The 21,609-nt window shown below is 42.6% G+C and overlaps 2 protein-coding genes across 11 annotated transcripts in view; one reads left to right on the top strand and one right to left on the bottom strand.

Annotated features, from left to right (window-relative positions):
• Positions 1 to 7,923: 7,923 nt before the first annotated feature.
• Positions 7,924 to 15,404, bottom strand: PIGP (phosphatidylinositol glycan anchor biosynthesis class P). 6 transcript variants are annotated; one of them, XM_010338281.3, is made up of 5 exons: positions 15,170 to 15,404; positions 14,684 to 14,787; positions 11,837 to 11,909; positions 9,431 to 9,549; positions 7,924 to 8,171 (listed from the first exon to the last, which is right to left on the bottom strand). In XM_010338281.3, the coding sequence occupies exons 2-5, from the start codon at positions 14,763 to 14,765 to the stop codon at positions 8,041 to 8,043; spliced, it is 405 nt and encodes a 134-aa protein (XP_010336583.1). In that variant the 5' UTR covers positions 14,766 to 14,787; positions 15,170 to 15,404; the 3' UTR covers positions 7,924 to 8,040. The 6 variants fall into 6 exon arrangements, with proteins under 6 accessions (XP_010336583.1, XP_010336579.1, XP_010336578.1 ...); XM_010338277.2 differs by having other exon boundaries at positions 15,298 to 15,382; XM_010338276.2 differs by having other exon boundaries at positions 15,188 to 15,272.
• A 51-nt stretch (positions 15,405 to 15,455) lies between these two features.
• The window catches only part of TTC3 (tetratricopeptide repeat domain 3), a 126,999-nt gene continuing 120,845 nt past the window's right edge, over positions 15,456 to 21,609 (top strand). For 2 of the 5 annotated variants that reach the window (XM_010338275.3, XM_010338274.3), the window contains exon 1: positions 15,456 to 15,677. Coding sequence is in view for 2 of the 5 variants with exons in the window: in XM_074389283.1 (XP_074245384.1) it covers positions 15,633 to 15,666 (34 nt within the window). In the remaining 3 variants the exon portion in view is untranslated. The remainder of the gene's footprint in view (positions 15,678 to 21,609) is intronic. The other 3 variants (XM_074389283.1, XM_074389282.1, XM_039480621.2) reach the window with 2 other exon arrangements.

Here is a 21,609-nt window from a genome sequence, read left to right as displayed (position 1 = left end):
AAGAAGAGAGCCAAATCAGAAAGGGTCCTTGTGACTTGAGTTGGTCCAGCTGAGCTGGGGTGATGGGAAACAGCTGGGGTCAGGGAGCTGCATGAAGGTCCCAGTCACCCAGTTGATCAGGACAGAAAATGCTCAACTGTGAAACTATCTGGGGATTTTTCTTTCTTTTTTTTTTTTTCGTTATGGAAGGGACTTTTCTGCACATTCGTTCACTTTTCTAGTGCTAGTGCTAGCAGCTCAGCGGCCCCATTTTTCGGGTGAACATTACAGGTATGGTATAAAACCCATTCCATTTCCCCCACTGACTGCACAGGCCATGTGGTTTTGTTTGTTTCAGATTCTTCACATGGCTGTTGTGAAGAGAGCTGGAAGAGAAGTTTACATTCCAAACTTCAGAGACAAGGCAGTCAAATGATGCCAAGGCTTCTGTCCCTCCATCCGTCTGTCCGTCCATCCATTAGAGCCAGGGCAAGCAGCCCAGGGTTCTGGGGGGACAGGTCCCAAGATACACTTTACTTCCCTCCACGCCACCCTCTCTGCCTGGGTCACTCATTTATTGAGCAGGGCCCTCCTGCATATCAGGCACTGAGCCAGGCCTTAGGGATGAGGTGACAAAACAGGCAGGGTCCCTGGCATGGTGTGGCCTGCACAAAGGGGTACATGGGAAATGACAATTGTGAGCGCTGTTGTGTGAGGATGGGCCTAAGGAAGGAAGCTCGGGTGTGAACGGAGAGGGAAAGGGGTGGCGGAGGAGGATGGGCATTGGAGGCAGAAGAAACAGGCCCTGAGTGGGAGGGGCAGGGCCTTCTGATGACCCAAAAGGAGCCTGGTGTAGCAGGTACCAACCTGCAGCCCTGTATAAGACGCCCAGACAGGCCTCCTCTCTTTGCGGTGCTTAGACAAGAGGCTTGTTGCACTCATACTGCTGAGGATAATTACAGAGCCTGACATGCGTAGATACAGAACCCAGGTGCATTTCTGAGTATCACAGATGACAGAGAGCAAAATCATGAGGCACAGCCATGCATACTAAAAATAAAAAAACAAAAAATACTAAAAATACTAAAAATAAAAAAACAAAAAACTAGCTGGTCTCGGTGGCACACACTTATAGTCCAGCTACTCGGGAAGCTGAGGAAGGAGGATTGCTTGAGCCCAGGAAGTCCAAGCTGCAGTAAGCCATGATCGCACCACTGCACTCACGCTGAGGCGACAGAGCAAGACCCTGTCTCAAATTGCCCAGTCTTAGGTAGTTCTTTATAGCAATGCGCGGAGCTGTCTGCTGTCCACCTGGCCCTCACACCTCCTGAGCATGCAGCTGGTCGGGCCATGTCTCTAGGTGCGGGCCCAGTCCTCCTCACATCAGTCCCCAAGTCCAGATTTAGAAAATAAAGCATGGTTTTGGCTTCGGGCTAATGCAGCACTTGAAAATCTGGCTCTATCAGTAATAAGGTGGACGCTGTATTTTAATTCTTACCAGGTGCGTTAAGTCCTTCACAGAATGGTGGTGAGGAGCAAGTGATTGAACTTTCCCTAGGACGTTCCCACCCACGGTGCATTCACTGAGAATAGTCAGAAGAGGTTGCCATAGAAACCAAAGCATCACAGGGAGATATGGGTCTCTTGGGGCAGCAGCAGCAGCTGATGCAGGCTGACTCACAGCTGCTTCTAATATGCCAGGCTTTGTGTAAACAGGTTTTATGACACAAGTGGGCTGATTACAGTGCAATTGGAATGTGACATCTGAGTCACTGAGGCTCTAGCTGGCTTCTTCCAACCCTTGTCACGGGGTCCGCTGTGACCGTAACCTATACAAGCAGAGCTTGGGCATGCTGGATTTTCAGAAAAAGCCTTAGGCAGGTATTGAATTATTGGACAATAATTTACCCTGCATTATGTGAACATATAAAACTCAGTCCACAAATTGCACTTGGTTCAATAATTACATTTTCCATAATGCCATTTCTGACTCTCCTTTAGTCCCTGAGATTTCCGTTGGATTTCTGGCCTCTGGGACTTAAGTGGTGATGAGGCACAGAGAGAACATCTGGTCCTCGGTCATAGGTCCAGACAGGTAATCACTGAAACATCCACCGTGCTTGTCCCTGTGGCCCTGTTCAGATTTGGTGGCTATCTCAAAGTACAGTTCTTTGAAAACTAAACTCTGTTAAGCCACTGAAATTTTAGGGTTATTTTACCATGGAATGACAAACTCTCCTGACTAGAAGAGTTGAGATCAGTACATTTCCTCCAGCCCCAAAGTGGTAAATAGCACCACCATTAACCTAATTGTGTTAAACGGAGTGATTGAGACCCATGAAAACCGCCACAGCATGACCTGTACCCCAGCAAGATGAATCACGAATTTCTCTTTTCCTCTTCCTTTTTCTCTCTTCCTTTCTCCCATTCCGTCAAGTCTGTCCTAGTTACCGGCTGGCGGGTCTGTACTATACAATGTACTGGGTTTCAGCACTTTCGCTGTAGAAGTTGATTTATTTAGGTTTCCAAACTTCTATGGGCATGAGACGGTATGAAATTTCTGTGTATCCTAAGGAATCTTTAAAAAAGTGGAAGATGCAAAAAATTTTGGGTTGGGTCAATTGGCTGAAGGAATGACTCCCATTCTTATGCGAGCCTGGACAGAGGCTTCTTGAGGAAACCCAGGAATCTGATTGAGATCCTTTTAACTAACACAGGGCAGGGCAGGAAATTAGGGAGAGCAGAGCTTTGGATTTAAAATCTGTTGGCAGCCGGGCGCAGTGGCTCAAGCTTGTAATCCCAGCACTTTGGGAGGCCGAGGTGGGTGGATCACAAGGTCAAGAGATCGAGACCATCCTGGTCAACATGGTGAAACCCCGTCTCTACTAAAAATACAAAAAATTAGCTGGGCATGGTGGCGCGTGCCTGTAATCCCAGCTACTCGGGAGGCTGAGGCAGGAGAATTGCCTGAGCCCAGGAGGCGGAGGTTGCGGTGAGCCGAGATTGCGCCATTGCACTCCAGCCTGGGTAACAAGAGCGAAACTCCATCTCAAAAAAAAAAAAAAAAAAGAAAAAATCTGTTGGCTTTTCATTAGGTAATTTCATACCTGGGCTTTTATTTCTCCCTGGGAGTTGAATCACTGGAGGAGGTTTTGTTAGTATTTGGAAAATTTTTGCATTATTGACACTTTCTATTTGGAGAATTTTATGCTATTATTTGGGCTCACTGCAAAACAGTATCTTTCAGACCTTTTAATTAAATTAAGACATGCAATATACATCATGGCAGAAGCACAGTTTTTACAAAACAAAAGCGTCTCACAGCCTGGGCAATATAGAGAGACCCTGTTACAACAGAAAAAAAATTTAAAAATTAGCCAAGCATAGTGGTGCATGCCTGTGGTCATAGCTACCTGGAAGGCTGAGATGGGAGGATCACTTGAGGCTGGGAGTTCAAGGCTGCAGTGTGCCATGATGGCACCATTGCATTCCAGCTTGGGCAACAAGGTGAGACCCTGTCTCAAAAAAACCCAAAAACAAGGCCAGGCGTGGTGGCTCATGCCTGCAATCCCAGCACTTTGGGAAGCTGAGGTGGGTGGATCACGAGGTCAGGCGTTTGAGATCAGCCTGGCCAAGATGGTGAAACCCCATCTCTACTAAAAACACAAAAAAATTAGCCAGCCATGGTGGCATGTGCCTGTAGTCCCAGCTGCTCGGGAGGCTGAGGCAGAATTGCCTGAATCCAGGAAGTGGAGGTTGCAGTGAGCCAAGATTGTGCCACTGCACTCTAACCTGGAAAACAAAAACAAAAACAAAAACAAAAAACATTTCAGCTGGAGTTCTGAAAGCAGAGACTGGGACAAAGGTACTTGTGTGCAGGCAGTTTACTGGGAAAGTGATCACAGAGAGCAGGGCCAAGTAGCAGAGAGTGCAAAACACAGCAGACAGACAAGCACATGGGCTGAGTGCACCCCACCATGGCAACCGCGGCTCAATCCCACAAGACCTTCTGAGGAGCTAATGCAATGCAGTGCAGAACTGTCTCCTTGAGGCTGAAAGGAAGATGTGTATATCCACTGACACTTGTCCCAGGTTGGGCTCCTGGCTGGTCCTATGGGTGTTAAGGGCTCTCCTTCCAGAGTGTACTGGAAGGGGCACCTACGTGGATTTGGTTAAACCTGCATGAACTGCTTGGGGCATCAGTGGCTGGAGTAAGAGGTGAACAGAGAGGTCTGAAGTGGTTGTAAGAGATGTTCAGTCAAAATATTTACTGAGTGCAATGCACTGACGTATTCTGCTCTAGTTCATCACACACACACGATAGTGGATGTCCACTAACCAGTGGTTCCTAAAGTCTGGGGTCCCAAGACCATATTTCAGGGGGCCTATGAGGTCAGAGTTATTTTCATAATACTGCTAAGATAGTTTTGTCTTTTTCATCCTCGTTCTCTCATGAGTATGTTTTTTCCCCCTTTTTATTGAGGTGTAACTTGCGTCAGAAGCAGAAATCTTAATAACTTAACGATTTTTAAAAAACATGTATTATATCACGTAACCATAATCTCTACCTAGATCAAGATGTAGTATATTTTCAATTCACCAGCAGGCTACTTCATGCCTCTCCTAGTTAACACTCTTCTCCAAGGGTAATCACTATTCTCATATTTGCCTCCATAGATGAGCTTTTCCTGATTCTGAACTTCAAATAAAGGGAACCACACAGTATTTATTCTTTTATGTCTGGCTTTTTTTTGCCCAATGCTATGTCCATATTAATTCGCATTATTAGGTATAGAAGTAATGCATTCTTGCTTGAATGGCTGTATAGTGTTTCACTACAGAAACAAACTATGATTTATTTATTTACCATTCTAAACTTCATGGAGTCGGCTGGTTCCCTTATACTGCTTTTTTTTTTTTTTTTATCTTCTACACATTTGAAAATCCATCCACTTCTTTCTAATTCCGTTGCTGTCACTGAAATTTGGATTTCTGAAATAGCCGTCCATCGTCCACCCACCATTGTAGTTTTGTGTAGTTTCGTGTGTGGCTTTGCAGCCAAACAGCTTGGTTGGCATCGTGTTTATTTCCTGTGTATTTTCATATTTCATCTTTTAAATGGGAATCCTAATAGTACCTTTTTTTTGAGACAGAGTCGCACTCTGTTGCCCAGGCTGGTGTGCAATGGTGCGATTTCGGCTCACTGCAACCTCTGCCTCCTGGGTTCAAGTGATTCTCTTGCCTCAGCTTCCTGAGTAGCTGGGATTACAAGCGTGTACCATGCTTGGCTAATTTTTGGTTTTAGTAGAGATGGGGTTTCATCATGTTGGCCAGGCTACTCTCGAACTCCTGACCTCAGGTGATGCTCCTGCCTTGGTAGTGCAGGCATGGGTCACCACATCCAGCCCCCTTAAATTGCTCTTAAGTGTGGTGACATACTCTCATCATAAAATAACAGAAACTGGGACAAACTAAGGAACAGGAAAAGCAGATTCACATTATCCATCTCATGCTTACTGGGTAAGAAGAATATGGTTATTGAAAGGAAGTCCTACTGTCCTCAATTACTTAAAATAATTAGTTTTCTTTTTTTGCAGAGGTATAAATTTGCATGTTAAAATATTTGACTCAGGCCAGGCTTGGTGGTTCACATCTGTAATCCCAGCAGTTTGGGAGGCCAAGGCAGGCCGATCATTTGAGGTCAGGAGTTTAAGACCAGCCTGGTCAACATAGTGAAACTCCATCTGTACTAAAAATACAAAAATTGCCGGGCGCGGTGGCTCAAGCCTGTAATCCCAGCACTTTGGGAGGCCGAGGTGGGTGGATCACGAGGTCAAGAGATCGAGACCCTCCCGGTCAACATAGTGAAACCCCGTCTCTACTAAAAATACAAAAAATTAGCTGGGCATGGTGGTGCGTGCCTGTAATCCCACCTACTCAGGAGGCTGAGGCAGGAGAATTGCCTGAACCCAGGAGGCGGAGGTTGCAGTGAGCCGAGATCACGCCATTGCACTCCAGCCTGGGTAACAAGAGCGAAACTCCCTCTCGGAAAAAAAAAAAAAAAACAAAAAAATAAAAATACAAAAATTAACCAGGCATGGTGGTGGGTGCCTGTAATCCCAGATACTCGGGAGGCTGAGGCAGGAGAATCACTTGAATCCGGGAGGCAGAGGTTGCAGTGAGCTGAGATCATGCCTCTGCACTCCATCCTGGGTGACAGAATGAGACTCTGTCTCAAAAAAAAAAAAAGTTGGAGTGGGCTGGACACAGCGGCTCATGCCTGTAATCCCAAGCACTCTTGGAGGCTGAGGTGGGCAGATCACTTGAAGTCAGGAGTTTGAGACCTGCCTGGCCAAACACGGTGAAACGCCATCTCTACTAAAACTATAAAAATTAGCTAGGCATGGTGGTGTGCACCTGTAGTCCCAGCTACTCAGGAGGCTGAGCCAGAAGAATCGCTTGAATCTGGGAGGCAGAGGATGCAGTGAGCTGATATTGCATCATTGCACTCCAAGCTGGGGAACAGAGAGAGACTGTTTCAAAAAACACCCCCCAAACCAAACAACAACAACAATTAAAAAAAAAAAAAACAACCAAAGAAACCCCAAAAGTTGGAGGGCCCTAGGTGCTAAAGAAATCTGAATTTCATCCCATTGGCTAATTGTGAGCATACTCTGGCTAAGTCATACATGGTTTAACAGTATCTTATTTATGTCTAAGCTTCTTTATCACATACAAGAAACATCCAGGTATTCATAAGGCAGTGCCATTCAAGACTTTTCATATACAAATTCTCTACCCCTCAAGTGCACTTCCCCAAAGTTTGAGTCAAAAAAAGCATAAGCATCTACTCATTTCCTTAATAAAAAAACAATCTAGGAGTGATCCACGATCAGTTTCTCTCAGCCAGCTCTGCCTATCCTGCACAATCAGATCCATATACCCAATCAGTTACCTATCTCCTCTCCAATAAAATGCTGTAAAGCCATCCACTCCTCCCCACTCCACTACCACTCCGCTGTCAGCAGCAATCATTTCTTGCCCGGACTAACGCAACAGCCTCTTAATGATCTTGCTTCCATACTCTTGTGCCCTTCTCAGCTCCCCCTCTGAATCCATTCTCCATTCACCAGTTAGAATGACTTAAAAAACAGAAATCAGGTCACTCATTCCTCTCCTTCAAGATTTCCAACAGCTTGATCCTAAAGAACCTCAAACTCATCACACTTACATTTAACCCACACTTCCTACACTGGCCTATAAAGCCCTTTACAATCTGGGCCCAGTTTCTCCAGGCTCACCTGGGACCACATTCTCCCTTGTTCGGTATGTTCCATGCCCAGTGCCAGTCTTCTTTCTGTTCTTAGGACACACCAAGTTCCTTCTCACCTATGGTCTTTGCCTCACCTGCTTCATATTTAGATCCTAACAGCCTCTCTCTGAGAGGCCTTCCTTGACTACCCAAAGTGAACTAGTCATCCCTTTGCATTCTACAAGACATCATCTTAATTCTCTGCACAGCACTCATCAAATTATATTTCCTGTTTATTTGCTTCGTTGGCCTCACTTTGCTTCTAAAATATAAGCTCTTTGAGAATCTTACCATTACTTCATCCCTAGTGCCTAGAAAAATACCTGATGCAGTGAGTGCTCAATAAATAAGTGTCTTAGACCTGAATCTGATGGCATAAATATTAAATGTACCCTTCCCCAAAACTAAGGGTTTGAATTCTGGGCCCCTCAGGACAAACAGGAGGAAGGACATCATTGCCCTTTGCAAATTACAAAATAAATGTCTCTCTGGAGGAACTGCTTGATTATACTGACACATTTTTTCAAAGTCTGCTATATGGTAATGCAATATTGTATTTATTCTGTTCACTAACAATTAATACTTGAGAACATTTACAATATTCATTGAACATAATCTAAGAGAAGGTCAAGTTACATTTTTTATATCTCCTTTATTAATGAGAGATGGTCAAATTAATTTACGGTCAAAATTATAATGGCAAACACATAAATAAATACGTCCTTGGTGTTAGTATGGTTACATACAATTCAGTTTTTGGAGTAAAGTTCTTTGTTTGCAAGAAAGAACATTTGGTTTACTTCACTAATAGAAACATCTCTTAATGCTGGAATAGCCTCCTCTTGGTGTTTCTTCTGCTGTTGATTTTTAGCATAGTTATCTGTAAGAAAAGACCAAAAAGCTCTGTTTACCCAAGCAATTTCTTCTTCAGTCTCTGTGTCTGATGGAGACTCACAATTTACTAGGCTGATATCTGGATAGTGAGAAACATGTTTAACATAAATGACTACTTAAATCTTCTCTTTGGAAGAAATGTCCCAATTAAAATAAAAACATAATCAGCAAAGCACTTTTTTTCATCTCTAACTTGGAAAGAAATTAACATTTCATTCAACTGTACCATGATGATTAAACTCTCATTTGCACATTTATCATAGGAACAGAATTAGATCGAGCCCTTGAAAATGCATTTAAATTGACACTGCAAAGCTATTAAATCATTTGGTATAAATATTCATGCAAACTTAACAATTTCCCCTCTGCAGAAATTGTCTATTTGCTGCCAATTCCAATCATGAATGCATGGAATGCAATGTATCTGAAAGACATTTAAAAATAGTATTATTGATTTTTAAAATACATTGTAGAGGCTAATGAATAAAGGTTTTGAAAAGCTGAAAAATCATACCAGGGAACTTAAAAAATACTTTCTAGAATCTAAGCAAGCTCTGGAGTCAGATTCATATTAATCTTTAGACTTGAAAGAACTTCAAAAAATAAAACCACATGAAACTATTGTGGCTCTTTTATCCACTAACTGGAATAAGGAGTACACAATGATCCGGAGGAGGATACACGCACCAAAGTCCTCTTTCTGAACAAGGTCTGCATGTACTATTTGCTATCCCTCAATCAACAGTGTCTGTGCAGGATAAAAGAAGTTTCCCTCAGGCAAAGTTAACGTGAACATATTATAGATACATACTGAATATACTTGTGGTTTTTATGGGAGCAAATATCTGCTAACCAGTGCTATAATTCACTAGAATTTATTTCTTCCATGAATATAGCTGGTGCATATTCATCAGAACTTAGTTCCTTCATGTAAATATTTCCTTTTAAGTTTGTATTGATTTCTCTTAGTCTCTTTTTACTGTCCCAATGTGTATACAGTATATATATATATATATATATATATATGTTTGTGTGTGTGTGTGTGTGTGTGTGTGTGTGTGTGTGTTTTGGATGGAGTTTCACTCTCCTGGGTTCAAACAATTCTTCTCCCTCAGCCTCCTAGTAGGTGGAATTATAGGCACCACCAATGTGTGTCTTGCAGCCTGTTCTTGTTACTTTTCTGGGTAAAAGTGCTAATACTCCACTCTTTCATTGCCCCAGCACTTTTCTTTCATATAAAGTTACCTGTGATTGTATGAATGGAGTCAAGTGGAGAGGTACTCATCATGTTAATTCCAAACAAGAGCACATAGCCAATTACTATAGCAATAAGGAGGTAGACAGGTAATGCAACTGCCCAGTATCTGCCGAAGAGAATATTAAAGTACATAATAAACACTTCTAAAAGTTGTAATTCTCAAGAGTCAGTCACAAGACTAACAGTTTTTAAATTTAAATTTTATAAATTAAAATATGCACATGAGAGACAAATAGTTCCACAAGGCTTATAATGAAAAGCTGCAGTCCTCTATCCACCAACCCAACCCTGGGCTGTCTTCTGGTACTTACTTCCTCATTGCTACATAACATGCTCATAGTACTGTTTCTTCATTTTTTTCTATTAGACATTTTTTTCTAGACTTCCTAATATGGAGACGAGGAATTAATGTCCTCCTATTCTCTTCTATACTTATATCACAATTTCTTATTATAGCAGCAGGTTTTAGAAATAGAATTCTAACTATATAAATAATTTTGCAACTGAGGATCTCAGTGCATTATTATATTTTCTTTTTTTTTTTTGAGAAGGAGTCTTGGCTCCGTTACCCAGGCTGGAATGCAGTGGCACGATCCTGGCTCACTGCAACCTCTGCCTTCCGGGTTCAAGTGATTCTCCTGCTTCAGCCTCCCAAGTAGCTGGGACTACAGGCATATGCCACCACACCCAGCTAATTTTTTTCATATTTTTAGTAGAGATGAGGTTTCATCATGTTGGCCAAGATGGTTGTGTCCGGCCTATTATATATTTTCTTTGTTTTGTACAACACTTTGTTTTTTCTTGAATAATTATGTTTATCTGTTCACTTGGTTGCCCGTGGCCGTCAATACCAGAGACTCAAATTCTCTGTTAAGACTCTATTATGCCTCTCAGTATCATTAAGTACACAAAGTGCTATTTTTTACTGAGTGGTTTTTGTTTTTGTTTTAGAGAAAGCATCCATCACCCAGGCTAGAGTGCAATGGTGTGATCGTAGTTCACTGTAGCCTCAATCTCCTGAGCTCACTTTAGCCCTGGAAATAGCTGGGACTATAGGTGCACACCACCACACCTAGCTCATTTTTAATTTTTTTGTAGAAATGGGGTATTGAGATGTTGCCCAGGTTTATTATTTTTTTTTTGAAATGATTTGTTCTCTATTATTTTCTCTTTCTGAAACTTCTAATAGCTAGATTTTTAACCATTATACTTTCTTTTATATTCCATTTCTTTTTTGTTCTAATTTCTAGAGATTACCTATGTTTGATTTTCTAATCTTTCAATTAAAATTTTAATTTTGGCTATAATGTTTACAATTTCCAAATACAGTAATTTCCTGAACATTCCTTTTGTACAGCATTCTGTTCTTGTTTCATAGTTATAAGTTTCTTACCTCTTGAGAATTTTAAGTTATTTATTTATTTTTTCTGTTTTCTGCATTCTATTTCCTTCAAATTCCCTTTACTTTTCTGCTTTTTCATTTCATGCTAGAGGCTTTCTTTTAATGTCTGGTGACTTAGAGTAGTCCATTCATATTTAAAAATGAAGTGCTAACAAGTGAGTTGGAAGCACTATGTGAATGTGGGCAGAGATGATCAACTGGTGAGCCTCACTCTAAGAGACCTGGCTCTTAGAGACCCCTGACCTCACTGGGGTCTTTTTCTGTGTGTAGTAGGGTATTATAAGCTTGGAAGCCCAGAGAGGGAAGATGGAGGAGGAAGTAAACCTTCTCATTAAGCCATGCAGATTTCACTTGCTCTCGTTTTCCATAAGATGCCTCATTCCCACACTTAGACTAAGTGGCCCCCAAGCTAGAGACTCAACCTTGCCAGACAGTAAAACTCCGGTTTTCTGCAGGGGAGGGCAGGGTGGGTCTCCCAGCTTTGATGGCTGAGGGAGGGAGATTTGAAGGCTAGAGCCTTCACATGGTCTTCAAACATGTTTTCAGTAAAACCCAGAATTAAAGAGCTACTTAGTACTCCAATGTCTGAGCTATTCTGGAGTTTAAGGGTACAAATATTCTTGCTGGCATCCCTACTTCAACAATGTGAAAAACACAGAAACAGAGACCTCTCACCTATCACAATCCACTTTCCAAAATGTTGATATCTCTTTTCTGCTATGCTATTGTTTCTGTGGGTTTATATCTTAATTTTTTTTTCCTGTAGGGTAATTTTAGCAAGATTTTTGAAGGAAATGGAGATAAACGTGTGTTCATGCCACCATCTTTAATTAGATATATATCGATAGTGATCTTTAAAAAGCTTTCAGTTTCTATATGGCTATTCATGAATTTTAAGAGAATATTTAAGATTTGGGTAGTTTTAAGAAAGGATATGGTTCTTCAAAACAGCATTAATCATATCGTCATTTAAGAAATATATTAAACTTACTTTTGAGGCCAATAGGTTAAACCTAAAGAGTTTAGCCAAGATTCAGGAATAAAAGCCCACACGAGGTAAAGTACTGTAGAAAAGAAAAAGATAAAAAAGAGGAAGTCAGCAAGAGATACATCTAATCTATTAAGATTCATATAAAACAGAAAAGCTCCTTTGAAGTGTCCCTGATTCACTCAGAAATGATTTTTCCCTCCTTTCAGTTCTTCTAGCTCCTTGTTTGTACATTTCTTATAATTACTGTATTAGTCATTTCTTTAACATCTTAACTTTCACTCTGTATTTTAAGTAATTCAAGGATACAAATCATACCTCAGCAATTGTTATAATCCTTATCACCTAGCAATTTGCTTTATGTACAGTTAAGTGTTCAATACTTACTTCATCCCCACAAGGTTGAAGTTAACTATAGACATTTAGTTGCTCAAAGAGAAATTTACCTATCCAGTTCTAATCTACCACGTCAAGCTTCTGCCTTATCTCCCAAAGTACAATCTTATTTCCCTCAATCCCAAATCTCTGTGGCATCCGTTACTGTTGTCCCACCATAACAACAATGGCTAAGTTCTGAGAGCTCACTGTAGATTGAGCACAGTTCCAAGCATTCTGTACACATTATTTAAGATAATCCTCCAAGACAATCCTCTGAGGCAAGTATGCAATTTTAACTGATGAGGAAATGGAAGCTTAGAAAGGATACATCACCAACCCAAGGTAAGCGGCCGATAAAACTTTTACCTACCTTATTACATCAGTGATGATGCATTCTTTTCTTAACAAATATGTATTACAGAATTCTGTATGTCAGGAGTGTGGGGCACAATACTGAATCAAAAAGAGATGGCTTCTGTCCTCCCTAAACTTAAAAGTCTACTAGTGAATAAAGAGTAAATTGGTATTTTCACTACATTGTGATAAGCGCTCATGAACAACAAAAGATGACAAAGAAGTACATTAGAAGGACCTCCTTCCACTCGGTATCCTCCTGCCCCTTGTTTAATTTCTCCCCACAGTACACGTTATCACCTGATACTGTATATGTTTTTCTTATTTAATTTGTCCATTGACTACCTCCCCCCACAACGTTAGAGTAAAAACTCTATGAAAGCAGGGCATTTTTGACTGTTTTGGTCCTTCCTGGCCTGTAACAGTGCCTGGCACATGGTAAGCACTCAATAAATACTTGAGTTAATTTTTGGTTGTGGATATCATGGAATTCTTTGCAAATTTTTCTTTCTTTCTTTCTTTCTTTTTTTTTTTTTGAGATGAAGTTTCACTCTTGTTGCCCAGGGTGGAGTGCAGTGGTGAGATCTTGGCTCACCACAACCTCCACCTCCCAGGTTCAAGCAATTCTCCTGTCTCAGCCTCCTAAATAGCTGGGATTGCAGGCCTGCACCAGCACACCTGGCTAGTTTTGTTATTTTAGTAGAGACGGGGTTTCTCCATGTGGGTCAGGATGGTCTCGAACTCCTGACCTCAGGTGATCCGCCCGCCTCAGCCTCCCAAAGTGCTGGGAATACATGCATGAGCCACTGTACCCGGCCAGAATTTAAGTCTTAAAGTGATTGCTTTTATTTATTTATATAGCTTCGAATCTTTGATACATTCTTTGAACAAGGATTTACAGAAGTGCTAACAATAACATCAGTAGCTAACATAATTTAAGTACTTAACTGTTTCTAGGTATTGCTTTATGTGCTTTACATAAATTACGCCAGTTAATCCTAGCAACAGTCAGCAGAGGCAGCAGAGTGAAGTCAGCCAGTGTGTTTGGGTTCAAATTTAGAGGCTTATCATTTAGCAGCTTTGCAACCTAGGGCTAATTACTGAAACGCCAGTAATGCTCATCTCTAAGGTGAGGACAATAACAACAGAAACTACCCCACAGGATTGTTTCATGCGTCATAAGCATTTAAGAACCATCATTACCTTTTACAAGTAAGGAACCTGAGGCTCCAAAAGTTTGCTGAGGGTCCCAGCTCACATGGCTCACCTGTGGAGTCAGAATTTGAACTCAGCTGTAACTTCTTCACTTCAGTTCTAACAGCCTGGCCATTTCATTATCTGCAAGCTGTACTGATGGTCCAGGCTGATATAGTTTAGTTAGCGTTCAGAAGTACTATCACTCTTCCACTTTCCTGGTTTCCAAAGAGTTCCAGAACGCTGGCTCAGGGGCACTCAAGTTCCTCTCTCTTGCGTGCCTCATAATTCCCAAATCCTTTTGGGGAGAGACTTGGGGCTTGCTGTGTGACTGGGCATATGAGTGTCTCAGTGAGCATCAGTCTCCTTATCTCTAAATGGAAAGTTATGGGGATTAAGGGGGATCCCGGACGCAAAGAATCCACCTTTCAACCCGACTTCTCTGGCCTACTCTTGTTCCTCAGATCCCACAGGGCACACTGGAGTCGTATCAAGCCTTTCCACTTCTCCCCTCCCTCCTACTCGGCCTCAGTGCCTGGGTCCCTGCGCTGCGGATCAAAGCCCTGACACTTCCAGTCTGGTTTCAGTATCTCTCCGCCGTGCTCCCCTGACACTCGCCACACTGAGCCTTCGCTGTAGATTTACTCGTCTGTCTCCTCCACAAGACCACGACCTCCTTAAGGGGAGGGATCAGGCTTTATTCACTCTGCCATCGTGTCTGCTGCTGTATAAATATTTGTAGAGACTAAAACCTCCTAGGCTAGTGCTGGCGTACAACACTCAACAAACACGAGTTATTTTCTTAAAAAGAGACATAGGGAGAAAGAATCAACAGTTCGTGTGTGCACAGTCTAACCAATGCATTCTTCCCTTGTCACTGAATGCCAGCAAAAGCCCCTGGCCATCCATCGGGGAAGTACTTACTGAAGACAAATTGGGAGCCTAAGAAAAGAACAAAGCCATAAATCGCTCTTTCTGGCAATGGCGACGGTGAATTTTCCACCATTTTTCCTAGGGCTTTGGACAATCTGCGGAAAAGGAACACAATCAGCCGTCAGCGACGTGCTTCGCCGCGGGGACGGTCCCCGCCCGCAACCCGCGCCCCCACCTCGCGCGCACACAGGCACCCAGGCTGGCGCGCGCCCCGCAGCAGAACGGGCGGCGCGGGACAGGGCGGGGAGAGGGGGTCGGGGGAACGGACGCGCGCCCCAGCTCTGCGAGCGTGGCCTCCGCGCGGGAGGGGAGGGGAGGGGAGGGCGGGGAACAAGGCTCGCGCGGCGCCCACGAGCACGCGGGCCTACTGGGTCGCGGCGCCCAGGCCCCGGGCCGTGTCCACTCATGGGGGCTTCTGTTTCTCTTTCGAGGTGGGATATACCGGGGGCCTCGACCTCGGGTCTTTCATACACCCACCCAGGCCCCTCCCGACACCTCTGCCGCCTCAGCACTGAGTTCTCTGCGCAGGCGCCGACCGGGTAGCCGCAGTGGGGGCGGAAAGAGGAAAAACTGAGGGAACCGCCTAGGCGCGACGGCGCTCCCACCCTGGCGCAGGCGCACGACGACCCTCTCCAGGTGGGAGCCAGAGAGCGCGGGGGCCGTCGGGATCCGTTCGGCTCGCGAAGACGAAGGAGGGGGCGGTGCGGCGCTACTGCGCCTGCGCGCTGCTAACCCACGTGACGCACCTGCCTTTAGCGTCGCCGCCTGCTCCCTCCAGCCGTCAGCTGACTTGGAGGGCCGGAGGTGGCGGCGGCGGCGGCGGCGGCTGCGGCGGTGGCGCCGGCCCGCGTCGAGGCTCGCGGGCGGCGGGCCCCGGTGAGTGCACACCCGGCGCGCGGCAGGGCTCCCGGATGTGTCAACTTGTCCCGCTGCAGCGAAGATGCCGGGGGAGCGGGGTCTTCCACACCCCCTCTGTGAGTGTGTGGTGAGTGTGGGTGTGTGCGCGTCGCCCCGCGTCCCTCGCTGCGGTGCCTGCTGTGTTTGCGGGGGCTGGGGTCCCGCGAGATGGGGGGGTGTGGCCGCCATTGCCTGCCTCCGTGGGTTTTCCCCCTTGGTCTGGTGCCCCCTTCGCGAGCGAGGCCCTGGGATGCCAGTGAGAGGGTGGGAGTAGTCCCTTTGTGCGCATCGCCCGTGCCCGTGCCTCGGCCGGTGCTCGGCTGACATCCCCTATGGGTGCAGGGGCCCACGCTCGCGTGTCGCCTTGTGGCCCCGTTTGTGTCGGTGTCCGTGCTCCCTGGCGGCTGCGTAGGCGCTCTCGGCCTCTGCGGGTGGCCCCCCTTTGTGGCACTGCTCTGGTCTGTGGGCTGCGCGTCCCCCAGCGCGCGTGGCCGCGCCTCCTGCGATCGCGACCCCCGCCTAGACCCTCGCTTGCGCGAGTGTGCGTGTCCCCGAGTGTCCCCAGCGTGTCTGCGCATGGGTCCTGTCGAGTGCGTGATCTCCTGTGTGCGCGTTTAGTCCTGTCGAGTGCGTATCTTTTGTGTGCAGGTTTCGCTGGTGCGTGTTCGTTCATGCACACCCCTTGCTCTGTGTGCGTGTGTCCACGACTCCGTTGCCACCTGTTTTCGTGGGAACTGGCAGTCCAGTGCAGGGCCTGTTCCCACGGAACGGACGTTGGGGGGGCGGGTAACCCCGGCGCTCCCCTCGCCCCCGGGGCCTCTTTCTGAGCATCCTCCCCCACAGATGCTAACGGGAAGAGGGAGGGCAAGATCGAGTCTGGCCCCCTGCTCCGCAGTATTGACGCTGTCAGTGTGGCCTGTTCAGAGGACAGAATAAGCGGATCAAAGATAAAAAATGGAGCCGAGACGTAGGTGAATTTGGGCTGGTACCAGTGCGCCATGCCTTTTCCAGAGGCGCCCTGGATGCCAAAAGCCTCTCAGTTGCACTGGCCTTTCAAAATATATGCACACGCCTACTGGGCTATGCCGTCCTTGGGCGTTCTTGATAATACTTAATGGTTCATAGAGTATTTTATGGTATTCACCTGAATCTCTTTCTATTTTGTCCAATATCATGGCGAGGGAAACAAGGTAGAAATCTTACAGATTTTACTCCTCCAGAGGGAGCCATTTCCTTTTAACTATGACTCTACTGAGGACATTTTTTGTTGCAAATATTGCGATTTATCCTAACGAAAATAGGATTATTATAAGGATACCTAGGGTAAAAAATTTCAAACCCATTAGGGACCCAGCTACTGCTGCGTTTGCTCAAGCTTTCGTGCTCTGCGCTCAAGTGCTGCGTTTTGTTGTCTTTCTCTCTGTTCTGCCCGATTTTCTTATTGTCTAATTTTACTTTTTTTCTTTTAATTTTTGGAATATTTCAAATATACAGAGGGGGGAGCTAACCAATCCATGATTCAGATTTTACAGACGTGATTATTTAATATTTTGTCAAATTTACTTCAGATATTCGTTTTTCTTTAAAGAAAGAAAATTTCTCTCAGTTCCTCCCCCTCCTTTTCTAGAGATAGCCACTGCGTTCAGGTTTGCGTATGTCTTTCCTTTGCGTATTTTATACTTTGATCACGGTGACTCCATACACAATATATACTATTGTTTGTTTTTAAACTTAAATGGTATTAAAATTTACGTGCCTTTGTGCAACTTGCTTTTTTTTGCTCAGCATATTTTGAGATTCGTGTATGAACAAATTGAATAATTATGTTATCTTTGGTTCATTCATTTTAATTGCTGGTATAGAATTGCATTGTATGAATATACCGTATTTATTTATACATTCCCCTGTTGATAGACTTTGAACTTGTTTCGTTTTTGACTCTTAAAAACAGTCCTGCAATAAATATCTTTGTACTTGTCTGCTTGTGCACACATTTGGAAGTTTCTGTAGGAAATACACCTCAGTAGTAGATTGGCTGAACTGTAGGGCGTGTGCATCTTCAACTTAACCAAATGTCACAGAAGCTCTCGAAGAGGTTGTACCAATTTTCACTGTCACTGGTATTGAGTGAGAACATTTCCTCACAACCCTGCTAACACTTTATGTTATTAGACTCTACATTTTTGCCGTCTCTTTACTGACCAGCTTCCTTATGACTTTCGCTTGCTGCTAAATTTGCTTGTAGCTACTTTGGCTTCTCTTGTAGCCCTGTGTCAGCCTATGGATTTATCTCTCACAGCTAATTGGCTTAGTCTTTATCTCTTTTGATTCTCATAAGATTAATTCCAATGAATATTTATTGTACACCTAATATATGTCAGTTCCTATGGTTGATGTATAGATAGACTTTCCATGACATGTTAAATATGTACCTCTTTAGTGACAGGTGAGGTGATTTAATTAAAAGTATATTTTTTCATATGATGAATGTTTAAAAATTTTTTCCATTTTATTGTAGTATTTGATAAATTCAAAATTATGTAACACATATGCAAGCTGTATAGCAAAACAATAAAACGAACACCTATGAATTTACCACTCAGTCCAAGAATTAAAATGACCAATATTGAATGTGTTTACTTCCAGAGGTGACTACTATTCTGAATTGTGTATATTATGTCTTGTTTTTAAAAATAATTTTATCAGATATGTATATATCCCTCAAAAATGTATTGTATGGTTTCTGTTTTTGAGTGGAAAAAGAACCATATTGGGTATAGTTTTCTGGGACTTGCTTATTTCACTTGATGTTATGTTTCTGAGTCACTAATATTGGGTATAGATATGTCATTAATTTTCACTGCTGTGTAATATTCTGTGTGTGAATATAACACAGTGTATGCATTCCTCTGTTGATGGGCATTTTGGTCGTTTCTAGGTTTTGCTGTTATGAAGATTCTTGTATATACTTTTTGGTTCACAGTTGTAAGAATTTCTCAAATTTTCACACTGGGGTATATGACCCCCAGAGGAGTAATGAAGATTTGCTAAGGAGTATGTGGGTACAAATGATGTTAATAAATCAGTTTCTAGATCATTACATTCCATGGATACTCTTTCCTAAAATTGGTAATGCCTGAGGCCTCCTGCTGGTGCTACTTTCTCACCTTCCGTTTCTAGCACTTTACGTAAGAAAGGCAAACCACAGGTCCTTGTGGAATCTTACTATGACATTGCCCTAAGTGGGAAAATAAAGGGATATATATCTATATCTATATCTATATATCTATATCTATATCTATAGATATAGATATAGATATAGATATAGATGTAATTTTTTTGAGTGGAGCTTTGCTCTTTTGCCCAGGCTGGAGTGCGATGGGGTGATCTTGGCTCACTACAACTTCTGCCTCCTGGGTTCACAATATTCTCCTGTCTCAGCCTCCTGAGTAGCTGGGATTCCAGGGGCTCACCACCACGCCTGGCTAGTTTTTTGTATGTTAGTAGAGACGGGGTTTCACCATGTTGGCCAGGCTGGTCTTGAACTCCTGACCTCGGGTGATCCACCCACCTTGGCTCCCAAAGTGCTGGGATTACAGATGTGAACCACTGTGCCCAGCCTACAAAGGGATAATTTAAAATACTGCTATGGTGTTAGGGAAAGCCTCTTTTAATCCTGGCACTTCCCCATCTGTTTAGTCAAGAGTTACATTTCCAATAAAATTTCATTTTTTTATGTTATCAGGGTATTTTTTGACCAACAATATGCTAGTAATAATTATAATAGACATTTAAAATAATGTATAATATACATTTAAAATAATGAGATAAGAATCAGCTTGTTACATGACACGAATATCACGTAACTTTAAAATGTTACTATGATATTCTAGAAGTTCACTCTGCAATTATTTAAACTTATGGTAATAGTTTTTAGATTTCATCTTAATAGGTAAAGGGTACGTAATTTTAAAAAGCACTTTTGGTGGTTTGTGAGCCAAAAAGAAAAAAAAAAAAGTTGAAATACCATCATGTTAATTTGTTCAGCGGTGGGGGGGAGGAAAGAAGTACTGCCATATTACCATGGTAAACTATTTGCTAACAGTGGGATTGCTAGGTCAGGAGTATGAATGACCAGCTCTACAAAATAATGTCAGATTGCTTTCTGAAGTGGTTGTAACAGTTTGTACTTTGGCCAGCACTTTGTCTGTTTCTATACTTTGATCAACAGTGTGTAAGAGTTATAGTTGCTCTACAACCTCTGCAACACTTGTTATTGTCAGACTTAATATTTACCAATGGAATGGGTATGAAATGATGCATCGTTGTGGTTTTAATTTGGATTTTTTGTTATTAATGAGATTGAGCATCTTTTGTATGTTTATGAACCATCTTTGTTTCCTTTTTATGAAATACCTAGTCATATTTTTACTCTTTGTTCTGATGGGTTGTCTTTTAAAATTGATAAACTGGTAACATTGATTATGTGTTTTGTAAATATCTTCTGGTTTGTGGCCTGTCTTTTCACTCTTCATGGTGAACAGAGTTCTTAATTTTATCATAATTAACTGGAACCTTTCTTGCCCTGGGCTTATAAAGACATTCCTCTGTTTCTTTTTAGAAGTTTTAAAATGATGTCTTTCACATTTAAGTTCATAATTCATCTGGAATTGATTTTTGTGTAGTTTGTGAGATAGTGATCCACATTCATTTTTTTTCTCCTGTGTGGTTCAATACCATGTATTGAATTGGCCTCTGTTCACCACTGATCTGCTATGCTGTCTCTTTTACATGTTTAGTTACTACCTGCATTGGTCTGTTTTTGGCTTGCCTTTCTAGGTCACTTGTCACCTTGTCTGTCTCTGTGTTCATACCACACTGTCTTAATTATTAATATTATAGTTTTACTTGAGATCTTGGTATCTGAGGAGGACATGAATCTCACCTGTTTTTGGTCATTTGTTCTTAAGAATCAGCTTGTTACAATTAATTGAATCAGTTTGAGAGAGAATAGAGATCTTTAAGATTTTGATCGTTTTTATCTAAGAATGTGGTATGTATCTCTATTTATGTAAGGTTTTAGTATAGTTCTATAGTTTTCTCCATAGAGATCTCCTACTTTTTATATGTTGATTCTGATGTTACTGTTTTTGTTGCTATTATAAATGGTGATATTCTTAAAGATTTTATTTTAACTTATTGTTAATAAATAGAAATTTAATGAAATTTTTAAAATATTGACCTTTAGTCATCCACTTGATAAACTTACTACTTCTAAAATATTTTTTCTGAAATGCCTTTGGATTTTCTTTCTTTTTTTTTTTTTGAGACGGAGTTTCGCTCTTGTTACCCAGGCTGGAGTGCAATGGCGCAATCTCGGCTCACCGCAACCTCCGCCCCCTGGGTTCAGGCAATTCTCCCGCCTCAGCCTCCTTAGTAGCTGGGATTACAGGCATGCGCCACAATGCCCAGCTAATTTTTTGTATTTTTAGTAGAGACGGGGTTTCACCATGTTGACCAGGATGGTCTTGATCTCTTGACCTTGTGATCCGCCCGCCTCGGCCTCCCAAAGTGCTGGGATTACAGGCTTGAGCCACTGCGCCCGGCTGCCTTTGGATTTTCTATGTGGATAATTATACCGTTTGCAAATACTGACAGTTCTGGTTCATCAATTCTAGTTATTTTTGCTTTTAAGCTGGTTATGTTCAATGGAAATGATTAGGATTATTCATTAGAAGTGATTATAGTGGGCATAGAGGTCTTGCTCTCAATTTTAAAGAGACTATTTTTCTGCTGAGAATAACGTTTGCTATGAATTTTTGTAGATACCTTTGATTAAGTTAGGGAATACATTTGTTGAGAATATCTTATGTCTTTTCTCCTTTCATCTGTTAAATGTAATGAATTCCATTTTATAGATTTAAAACTCGTTGTTTTCTTTTGTATTCTTTCTTGAGGTAAATCCAAGTTTGTCTTTATAGATTTTTTTTAAGTGAATTACTGAATTGAGTTTGCTCATG

The sequence above is a fragment of the Saimiri boliviensis genome, chromosome 18, assembly GCF_048565385.1.
Source record: "Saimiri boliviensis isolate mSaiBol1 chromosome 18, mSaiBol1.pri, whole genome shotgun sequence".
NCBI lineage: Eukaryota > Metazoa > Chordata > Mammalia > Primates > Cebidae > Saimiri > Saimiri boliviensis.
The sequence above is the reverse complement of the archived record's forward strand: the minus strand, read 5'-3'. Positions and strand labels throughout refer to the sequence as shown.